This window comes from Elephantulus edwardii, unplaced genomic scaffold, assembly GCF_000299155.1.
Source record: "Elephantulus edwardii isolate Elephantulus edwardi_28Jun2011 unplaced genomic scaffold, EleEdw1.0 scaffold00156, whole genome shotgun sequence".
NCBI classification, from domain to species: Eukaryota; Metazoa; Chordata; class Mammalia; order Macroscelidea; family Macroscelididae; genus Elephantulus; species Elephantulus edwardii.
The window spans coordinates 1,023,423-1,035,578 of NW_006399906.1; the positions used below are offsets into that span (position 1 = coordinate 1,023,423).

The 12,156-nt window shown below is 36.5% G+C and overlaps 1 protein-coding gene across 1 annotated transcript in view; it reads right to left on the minus strand.

Moving 5' to 3' along the window:
• Positions 1-5,393, minus strand: part of LOC102866788 (tyrosine-protein kinase Fer-like) — a 575,672-nt gene extending 570,279 nt beyond the window's left edge. Inside the window, exon 1 of the mRNA XM_006895050.1 lies at positions 5,123-5,393. Within this exon, the coding sequence (XP_006895112.1) occupies positions 5,123-5,335 (213 nt within the window). The 5' untranslated portion in view covers positions 5,336-5,393. The remainder of the gene's footprint in view (positions 1-5,122) is intronic.
• Positions 5,394-12,156: the final 6,763 nt, after the last annotated feature.

Consider the following 12,156-nt stretch of genomic DNA (forward strand, 5'->3'; position numbering starts at 1 on the left):
TTTGTGCCAGGAGAAGGGTGCAACAATGAATGAATGGAATTCCAAAATCTCTGTAGATGTTCATTGAAATGAAAAATAAACAAACTAAATTAAAAAAAGAAAAGAGGACATTATTATCGCTTTCCCCAGTCCTGATTATTCCACCCTTGATAACCACTAATGTAGGTAAATTTGCCTGTATCAGATATACAAAAAGAACAAGGGCCACATGGAAACAGCCATCTCTGACCTTTAGCAACTTCACAAACGAGAGATGTTTCCATCAACAGAATCGATACAATCCACTCTACAACCCTCATTGCATACTCCTACGATAAAAATAATGCCCTAAAATATAATACTTTTAGACTATTCTCTCTCCCATAGACTTCAATGCCGTAAACATATTTTATCCAGTTTTTCTCAGTCTTACCCCCACCCCAATATCCTCTTAACAACATATATTTCATTGGTAACCATTATCATCATTATGTCCGAAATCATGTAATATCTAACAATAGCAATAGTTTGTATTATGATTATCAGGCTTAATTTTTTATATTAAATTTTATTAATTTTAGTGGGAAAAAAATCAATAGTTTTAAGACTTCTGCTCCAAGTCAGGATGGGGAAACAATGACCAATTTAAACAAGGATCAATTTACCCTACTGTCTAGTATAACTAAAAACTTGAATATGTAAATGAAATATGTGTACTCAAGACAATGGATATCAGTGAAGGACAAGAGTGATCCCAGAGAGACTAAAAACAAATGCAGTGAGACCTAAGATTGCCCCAATTTATAGTCCTAATTCAGAATGTCAGGAAAGATGCTCTTTCATAAGACTCTAGGTGACCATCTTTCTTGTCTCTGTGGTAGTCTCTGAGGGTCCATAGCTTGCAGCTATAATATGAAATATAACTCTGATCTCACACGGTCATCTTCCCCCCAACTTTCTCCATCTGATATTTCTCTTTTTCCAGGATATCAAAGTAAATTAGAATTGATCCTGATATGGACCTCATGCCAAATGATAATACTCTCAAAAACTGTATTTGCATACAAAGTCATATTTCACAGGTACTAGAATTTAGAACTACAACACAGCTTTTGAGGATATAAAAACCAATCAGACCCAACTGTAAAACTTGAAACAATTAACTTCTTTTTCATTAAGATATAATTTATCTATCATAAAATTCACCTTTTGGGGGGGGGATTTCCATTCATTCATTGTTGCACTTTCCTCCCTGCCCATCACTCCCCTCCCCAATTCACTCTTCTCTTTGAAAAGTAAAAGAAAATTTCTTTCATTAATAACTTCATTTTTTAGATTAAAACGCAAGCAAAACTCTCTAACATTGAGTCTTTTTTTTCCTCCAGAACCAACAAAAGCACAATCCTCTAGAGAGAAAAATTATAAACAGGACATTACTTGAAGACATTATTGCTCTTCAATATTAAAAGAAAAAAACTAACACACTCCTTTTTTCTCCTTTGCACTGTCAATCAGTCAGTACTTAAATCACTACCTTTTCTCCCATCTCACCACCTTTACTTAGCACCCTCCCCAATTCAAATATATCCCTTAATTTTGTTAGCATTTATTTTTATCTACCTCTCATCAAAGGGAGCTCTACTAACACAGTCTGTAGGGAGCTGTGATGCTAACCCAAAGGTAGTCCCTCTCTGGTCATTCGAATCCAACAGCAGCTCCAAGGGGGAAAGATGGTCAATTTCCTTCTATGTAATTGATTCACAGCCCCAGAAACCAGACGGAGTGTTAGCAACTAGGTATGTTCCAACTTGATGGCAATGAAAGAGAGATATCCACCATCGAAATATTTATCATTTCAGTATACAGCCTAATAACTCTTTCACTGGCCTTATCACATACTCTTCTTGCCTATCAATCTTATTTCTAATTCCTTTGACTATCTTATGCCTATAGAGACTACATTGTCATTAAACAATGAATAAAATACATGATTAACTATTTCCTCCTTCCCAAAACCCCACTAAAAAATGTAAAATAGTACTGTAGAATATATATTCACAATCACAAATGTCAAGAAAATTCAGGAACATTTGAAGCATGAGTGCCTACAAATGAAAAGATCAGGAGGAAAAGGCCAATTTATCAGACAACTCTCAGGAAGTCTAGAATTGGTGGAAGATGGGGAAAGAGCTCCAAAATGGATTAAAAATCTGTACAAGCAGTAGGCAGAGCTCTAGCTTTTCTTCCTTAACCTTCACAGACAGGTAACTATTCCTCTATTAGTGCAGGAATAAATCAGAGAACAAAATAAACTAGAAAGCCTTTGGCCTCTAGAATGCTTACCAAAACCAAGACTAAATAAAATATCATTTTTAAAACATTCAACTTATTTTCTTATTCTTATTTTAGGCATTCTCATATCACTGGCTTATAGCTACAGATAAAGTGTTATCAGTGAAAAGAAAGACTAGTTAAATTTTAATTTGAGATATAGTAAATATGCTCTGAATATTATAAGATGTGTTTATATGAGAAATTATTTATTATTTACCTCAAATATAAATTTAACTATATATTCTGGATACTAGTCCTTAACTGGCAAGGTCAGATAGTATAGTCTATAGGAAGTTGTGCTGCTAACCTGTTGTGGAATGTTAGGAGAGGACAGGAGGGCCTCTGGCCAGGACAAATCACCTAAGCTCCAGATAGGAGCAAGCCTTCCAATGGCCTTTACTACAAGGTAGAGAAAGCTCCCCTGTGTTTGGCTGTACCCTTCAGAAAGCTCACCACCTGGGTAGACGGCTGCCACGTCTGTTGAGCTGGGAGTGGTCCACACGAGGCTGAGGTTCTCCTAACAAATTATCATGTCCCATGTCTCGAAGCCCACCCTATCTTGTCTTCCTGTTTATAAGTGCACTGCAGATCCCAATAAAATTGAGCTGGATTGACTCTCTGATCTTCTCCTGCAGTGATGTATCTCTGTCATGCTTACCCTCATCAGGGTGTCACTGTCAAGTTTCTGGCAAACAGACAGCGACACAAACCCAAATTTGGTGCCTCTGGCAGTTCAAATCTAACAGCAGTTCCACCAAATATAGGTGAACAATTTATTCCCATGTTATTTATAGCTTCCAAAGACATGTTTAAGTGTCAAATGAGTTGGTTCCAACTTGATAACAATGAGCTACTTTTTCTCAGTCATGTATACTTGGCATAGTTAGGCTCCAAAGACTAAGTTGTTTAAGTAAAAATTAGCAGTATGTGAAAACAGTACAACTACATCAGATCACAAGAAGATGACTACATCATCACATAACTGCCAAATTACATCATTATATAATTGCTGGGAATCACAGTCAATTTGAAACATAATCATAAAGATCAGAGCTCATGTTACTCATACTTCAGCATTCATCACTGCCAAATATATGTCATTAACATGCAAAATACTTCATTATTGTTGAAAACGCAATATGGTGAGTAACATGACAGTTGGTAAGTAAGGACCAGGTTTCTTTTTAATGGATAAATCTGCCAGCCTACACACATAACAGACTAGATAATTCCTCCTGAGAAACCTAGCTTGTTCAGAAAAAAAAAAAAAAGCTAGACATTAAGAAGCTCTCCACAAAAATCACAGATCCTTCTCTGATCAAAAATACACATCATACAGGCACACATTCGCCACAGAAAACTGTTTTCTAATATAATTTATTCAAATCCTAAGACTTCTAAAAATCAGGATTCTCTGATGATCGAAATGTAGAATGTTCTTATTAAAACTACTTCCATAAGCCAAAATGGTGTATAGTCAAGTAGTAATTAGCATTAATTTGTATGGGGGAAGTTTTTTAGCATTCTCAGACCCAGATAATATCTTACCAAATACATAAAACCTAAGATAACACTGATCTAGAGAGTTTACAGGCACAGTTTAAAGCTATGGTTGCTTGCTATGAAAATGCTGAGTGTAGTTCCCAGGAGAGGAGCTTGATAATAGTACTCCACTCAGGGTGCATGACGTTTTGTTAACAGTTAATGGTAAAATAGTAGCTCCATTGTTTGCCCTTTCTTTGGTAAAATTGACAATCTTCATATTTCGTTTAGTTAATAACAAAGCAAAGTGGTATAAAATAACTTCTACAAAGGGGTGCCTGTACTTCATTTTTTAAGTTTCCAAATTAAAAACAATATTAAAATATTGTTAAAGTGTCTATATTTCATCTTAAGTGCCTTCAAAAAACAAATTAATAGTGTAGTTCTAGTCCTAACTTTTATATGACAAAAAAAAATCTTAAAGTTAAGAAACCATTATTGCCTCTTGAAAAGACTTTTTAAAAAGTGACCAATTCACAAACAAACTAATGTTTTGGTAATAAATAAAACTGTAACACAGAAAATGTGCCATGTTAAAATATTTAATTATTCTTGCTAATGATTCACAGAATAATTTAGGGAAGTTGAGTTATAATAAAAGGGCACTTGTAACCAAAAGCAGCGAGAGTAACAATGGAAATAAAAAGTGGTTTCCAAAATCTGGCTCATCCTTAAAATAATCTAAATATCTTCAAGAAAAAAAAATATTTTAAAAGTTCCTCTCAGATCTACTAAATCAGTATTTTGAGAGGTAGGACCCCATATCCAAACTTTATAAGTTTCTCCATGAAATTCTGACAGTCAGTATGATTTTGGAACTAGTGCATTCGAACATTCATTTTTGCACATTTATTTAATACAGAAAATCCCATGGTTATAAACAGGATCCACTCTTAACTGTGTCTTTTAAGAATTTATAGGTAAATTGGAACAGATACATACGTATTCCAACTTATTTAGACTTATTTTAATGCAAAAAAAAAAAAAAACAACCCTCAAACTCCTTTAAACTCAAATATAAAAGCTACATACAGCAAGTGAAGATGAGTGTGAGGAAGGTCTTGTTGCAAATAGGGATTGATTCCATTATCTCAAGGATGCAGCCAATTGTTTCAAGAATGCCATAAACTGACATTAACATTAAAGGGCAAGTAGAAGTGTCTGTCTGTAACTTAAATAATCTTTAGCCTAGGGATTACCTGTAATATTCTCTATTTGCTGTGAGCACAATAATGATGCATAACAAATGCTGAAATTATTCTCTTACCTTGGATACTTGGCTGACATAATTTATTTGAACAGTACTTTCCTTATCAACTTGATTACAAAGGTTCTGTAAAGTAGTTGCATATTCTTTATCACTTTTTATTCTCAGGGCCATAAATTTCTTCACTGTTTCCAATAAACGTAATTCCCAGTCTTGCAATTTTAACACAGCTTCATGTGAATTCTTCAGGTCACTCCCAAATCCCATTTTCATAAGGCACTGTCTTTATGCTCCACACTGCACTAGTGAGTCTTCTAATTAGCACATATCTCTGTATATAAACCAAAGAAAATAATCATAAGTCAAAAGGAAAAAAACCTTCCAGGTAAATTTATATTGTGTAACTTTCCCCTAGGATGAAATGAAAATGTTTTCTGTTTTCACTACATGTAATCACCATCCTACAAGAATTCTAGCCAGTACAATGAAAGATAAATACATAAAAAATTTTTTTAATCCAGACCGGAAACAAAGAAGTAAAATTATTTCTATTCATGGCATCACCTTATATAAAGAAAATTGTAAAGAATATGATTTTTATAATCATAAATGAATGAATGAATATATGAGTTCAACAGTTTCAAGGTTTTAAAAAAAGCATACAAAAACCAACTGATTTTTTTACATTAACATTGTCTAATTTAAATTTTTTTTACTTCTATTTGTACTTTTGTGCAAAAGAATATCTCAAACTTTACACTATATGCAAAAACTAGCTCATATTGGATTATAGACTTAAATATAAAAATTTAAAATATTAAACTCTTCAGAGAAAATATAGAAATAATACCACAGGGCCTAGTTTTAGAAATGGGTTCTTAGATATAACACTAGAGATAGAAGCAAAAGAAGATAAACCGAACTTCATAAAAATTTAAACCTGTTATAAATGTACCCATGAAACTAATGCCCCAGACAATCTTTAAAACTTAAACCAAAAATATTTCCCAAAGGCTCCTGTAAACCAAACAATAGTTTAACTCAACTAGTGGAACATATTTCCCTTGAGTATTACATTCTTTTAAAAATTATAGGTATATAGAGAAATAAAACAGAGACAGTTACAGATGTAAGATTAAAGTGGCAAAACAAAAGATAAGAACTTTAGGGCAGTGAGTTTACATGAATAAGGGAACAACAACTCATACAAGGAGAGGTTGAAAATGTTCGCATAGTTCAGACTGGAACTATTGTCAACGCAATGTAGAAGCATAAATGGTTGAGTTGGCATATGATTAGTTCTGTATATTCTCAGTAAAAAACAACAAAATTATTTTTCAATTTTAAACTTTTGTTTCTCAAAGCATTTTTAAAACAAAATAAAGAGGCAATCTAGAAATTGGGAGACTATTTCAATTTTAAACTTTTGTTTCTCAAAGGATTTTTAAAACAAAATAAAGAGGCAATCTAGAAATTAGGAGAATATTTTCGGAAACTGTGTATCTGGTAAAGGTCTAAAAAAAAAATAAAGAACTTTTACAACTTAACAAAAAAGACAAACAACCTAATCAAAATATGTTACAGCAACATTAGGCAACCAAGATAATAGCCCACAGAACAGGAGAAAATATTGTAACAGATAAAGAACTTCTTTCTGGAATATGTAAAGAATTCTTACAACTGAGCAATAAAAAGACAAATGAACAAACGAAGACAAAGGATCTGGACTGATATTTAAACACACACACACACACACACACACACACACGTGTGTCAAACAGTACATGAAAAGGTGTTCAGTATAACGATGAAAGAATCTTGCTTTTCAAAGAGAAGAGCGAATTGGGGGTGAGGGGTGAGCAGGGAGAAAAATGCAATAATGAATGAATGGAAATCCAAAGTCTCTGTAAATGTTCATTAAAACAAAATAAATTAAAAAAAAGAAAGAAAAGGCATTCAACATCATTAACCATTGTTGTTGTTGCTATTGTTGCTATATGCTGTCAAGTGGACTTTGACTCATAGCGACCCTATCTACAACAGCTCTGAAGCTTGCTCTGTCCTGAGCCAACCTTATTGTCTCTGACACACCTATCCTCATTATCTCATTGAGTCAATCCATCTCATTGAGGGTCTTCCTCTCTTGTGATGTCCCTCCACCATCCCAAGCATCATGTCCCTCTCCAACAACTGGACCTTCCTTGAAACATGCCCAAAATATTTCACACAAAGCTTCAGAATCCTTGCCTCCGAGGAGCAGTCTCGTTTCACCCTCTGCAGGATGAGCCTGTTTGTTCTCCTACTGGTCCATGGTATATTCAATACTCTTCTCCAGCACAGCAGCTCTAAGGCATCAATTATCCTTCTATTATCCCTAGTCATTATCGAACTCTTTGATGCATAACATGTAATTGTGAAAACCATGGCCTGGATCAGGCACACCTTAGTCTCCAGATTGGCTTCTTTGCTCTTCAATACTCTGGGGATGTCCTTGACAGCAGACTTTCCCAAGGCAATTCATCTTTTGATTTCCTGCCTGCTGGTACCAAGAGATGTGAAGCCAAGCAAACTGAAGCTGTTAATAATCTCAAGCTCTTCACCATCTATCACGTTGCTGCCAATCAATCAGCCCAGTGATAAGACTCTGTTTTCTTGATAATGAGCTTCAACCCATATTGAAGGCTGCAATTCTTGACCTTCTGCAACAAGTGCTTCGGGTTCTACTCAGTTTCAGCAATGCAAATCAAAACTACAATGAGACAGTACTTCAAACACATTAGAATAATCAAAACAAGAGAAAATATCAGGCACAGCAACCAAGTTTCCTACTTGGAAATTCATAGAAAGCTGGCAGAAAGTGAAATGGTATGGACACTGTGGACAACAAGTTTAGTGATTCCAAAAACACAGATTTAGCATTTTGTTGTTGTTGTGTACTGCAGAGTTGAAACCAACTATAGCTGACCTTCCAGTGGGTTTTCAGAGGCAGTTAATCGTACGGAAGGCGACTGCCCACCCTCCTCCCATGATACAACTGGTAGATTTGAACAGCATGCCTTTGGAAATGCAGTACAGCTTCTTGCCACTAGGACACTAGAGCTCCCTAACTACCCAGAAAATCTACTCCTCAATGTATGCTTATGAAAATAAAACTTGTATCTAGGGAAAAAAAATCTCTGTGAATATTCATAAGATGATTTGTTCACAATATCCAGAAATGGGAAATAACTTACAAATCTATTAACAGATGAACAGATAAAACAAAATGTGAGGCAAATTTAACACACTGTGAATAGGGATGATAGAAAGAGAATTGATGCCTTTGAGCTGTGGTGCTGAGAAGAGTATTGAATATACCACAGACTGCTAGGAGAACAAACAGGTTTGTCCTGGAGAAGTTGAAGTCAGAAAGAAGTCGGAAGTTGAGTCAAGGATTGTGAAGCTTCGTCTGACATACTTTGGGTATGTTGCAAGGAGGGACTGGTCCTTGGAAAGGGACATCATGTTTGGCAGAGTGGAGGGGCAGCACCAGAGAGGAAGATCTATGATGAGATGGATCGATTCTGTGACTGGAGTGGTGGGAATGAGTGTGTTTGAGATGACGAGGGTGGCACAGGATAGAACAGCATTTAAGGTTCTTTACATAGGGTCGCTATGAGGCAACTCGATGGCATATAATAACAACATATAAACATATAGTAGATTTTTGTGCAAAAATTACGAAGCTAATGGATCAGCTCTTGGAAAGGGATGTCATGCTTTGGAGGGTGGAGGGACAGTGCAGGAGAGGAAGACCCTCGAGATGGATTGATTCAGTGACTGGGGTAATGGGGGCAGGTGTGTCAGAGACAATGTGATTGGCACAGGATAGAGCAGGGTTTAGGGCTATTGTACATAGGGTCGCTATGAGTCGCAGGTGATTTGTCAGCACATAAAAACAACACCAACAACAACAATGCTAAAATTTATATGAATATAAAAGGGGCTTGGAATAGTCAAAACAATCATAAAAGATAAAAAAATTAGAGGATTCACACTTTCCAATGTCAAAATTTATTATGTATCTATACAGTAAAATATTATTTGCGTATAAAAATAAATGTTCACTGATACAAGCTATAACACAGATAAACCTAGAAAATATTATTCAAATTAAGGAACCCACTCACAAAGGACAACATATTATATGATTTGATGTATATGAAATATCAAGACTAGGTAAGTCTATAGTCAGAAAGTGGGTTCTTGATTGCTGAGGGCTAGGAAATTTAGGGAGAATGAAAAAGACACCACATAATGAATTTCTTTTGAGGATGATGAAAATTTCATAAAACTGACTGTACTCTTGGTCACATAGCTTTGTAAACATGCTACAAATCACTGACTTATACATCTTGCTGTTGCCAGATGCCAGTCAAATCAATTCCTATGTACGGATCTCTATGTGTTTCAAAGGAGAATAAGAACAGATAAAGGAAAGGACTGTGTGAAAGGAATGTATGAGAAAAAAAAAAAAGGAGAACTGCCTTCCATACAGTTTTCAGGGCAGAGACCTTTTTGAAGCAGATCACCAGATCTACCTTCCAGGGCACCTCTGAGCAGGTTTAGGCAAGTAGTGGAGTTCTGCACCATCTGTGCCTCCCACGAGTCCATGTACATCTTAAATTGTTAATTCTTTAGATTAAGTATTGTATTTCACTAAGCTTTTTGAAAACCACAATATTATAACTTATGATCATCTCAAGATAAATTCTCATAATTTCCCCAAACATTATCCTGTTTGACTGCAATAAATCCTAAAAATTGTGGTAGATTTTATTTTGTCCTCTATTCTCCATAGAGACTAAGGTGCGCCTGATACAGGCCATGGTCTTTGCAATTACTTGTTATGCATCAGAGAGTTGGGAAATGACTAGGGAGGATAGAAGGAGAATTGATGTCTTTGAGCTGTGGTGCTGGAGAAGAGTACTGAATGTACCATGGACTGCCAAGAAAACAAACAGATTCATCCTGGAGAGGGTTAAACCAAGCTACTACTTGGAGGCAAGGATTCTGGGGCTTCGTCTGACATACTTTGGGCATGCTGCAAGGAGGGACAGGTCCTTGGAGAGGGACATCATGCTTGGGAGGGTGGAGGGACGGCGCAAGAGGGGAAGACCCTCTATGAGATGGATTGATTCAGTGACTGGAGTAATCGGGATGGGTGTGTCAGAGGCAGTGCGACTGGCACAGGATAGAGCAGAGTTTAGGGCTGTTGTACATAGGGTCGCTATGAGTCGCAAATGACTCAACAGCACATAACAGCAACAACAATTCTCCATGCTTGGGAGGGTGGGGAGACAGTGCAGGAGAGGAAGACCCTCGATGAGATGGATTGATTCAGTGACTGGGGTAATGGAGGTAGGTGTGTTAGAGATGGTGAGATTGGCACAGGATAGAGCAGAGTTTAGGGCTGTTGTACATAGGGTCTCTATGAGTCACAGGCAACTCGACAGCACATAACAACAACAGTTTCCCAGGGTTTGAAGCAAGAGTGGCATCCACTTTCTAAACATGCCTCTGGAAACTCTATGAATTTTGTTACATGTCGATAGCTGTAGATGGGCTTCAGGCCTTTTGTTCATAAAGTCACTATGAGTTGTGCTCAACTTAAAGGCAATCAACAACAAAAGTCTCCCAGAAAGCTCTGGTGGCACAGTCTGTGGGGAGTTGTACTTCTACCCCAAAGGCAGTATCTCTCTGGTGGTTCAAATCCACCAGTGGCTCAGAGGAAGAAAGCTGGCCAATATCCTCCCACGTGGTTTCATTGGCCTCTAAAAACACAATGGAGGTTCAGCTGTGAATTAGTTCTAACTCCCTAAGACGTTACAGAAAAGATGGAAGAAATGGTGGTACAAAATATCTCTTTTTTGGTTCTTGTTCACTCATAATCGGATTATTGTTGTAAGGTGCTACAGAAATTGTTTTGACTCCTGTCAATTCTCTATAAAACAGACAAGATTAGGTGAGTTCAAGGTTGTATGGCCGTAGACAAATTCGATATAAAAGAAAACAAAACACAGGCGCATTCCACGCTACCCTCATAATCACTGCTATGTGTGAGGCAATCTTTGCAGCCACTGTGGCAATCCATCTCAATGAGTGTTCTTTTCTCTCTGCTGACAGTATTTAAAACACTGCAGCATAGCTTCCAGCATCACAGGAACACATCTACCACAGCATGGCAACTGAACACATGTGAGGTAGAAACTGTACTTTAGAAACACGAATTCCTTCTCCAGGGACTATTCCCTCCTGATAACTTACCCAAAGTTCATGAGACAAAGTCTCACAACCTTCCATTCTAAGAAACTTTCTTGCTGTACGTGTTCCAAAAGATGTATTTATTCTTTCAGCAGTTCATAGTTTATTCATTATTGATCACCAGCACCATCATTTAAACATCTAAATTCATTTTCCGCATTCCTTATTCACTGTCCAGCTCTCATATACATACAAAATGCTTGAAAATAAAATGGCTTGAGTAAGGTGCACCTGGATCCTCAAAGTGCAGCAGATCTGCCTAAGAAGCCATTTAAATTCCTGATTACTACCTGTTGATTGTCAATATTTGGTGTTGTTAAGTGCCAATTATTACCCAAATTGATTCTATCAAGAACTTGTCCTATCCTGAGCCACCCTTCTGATCTCGGATATTCTCAACTCCACCTTTACACTCACTGTGTCAATCTATCTGGTTGAGGGCTGTCCTCTTTTTCAGGAACATTACCCAGTATGCCGCTTTTTTCTAAGAATTAGTACCTTGGAAAAAGGAATATTCAAAAAAATGTTCACCATCCTTGCCATTAAATTGGTTGTACCTCATAAAGACAGAAGTGTTTGTTCTTTTGGTAGTCCACAGTATAATTCTTCACTAACACCACAATTAAAGACTTCAATTCTCCTTTAGTCACCCTTATTTATTATTCAACTTTCAGAATCACAGGAAAATACCGTGGTTTGGATTAGACACTCCTTACTCTTTAAACTGATTTTCCAAATGCAACATGTCCTTTGATTACCTCACTGCTGCTGTCATGGATGTTGACTTTGGA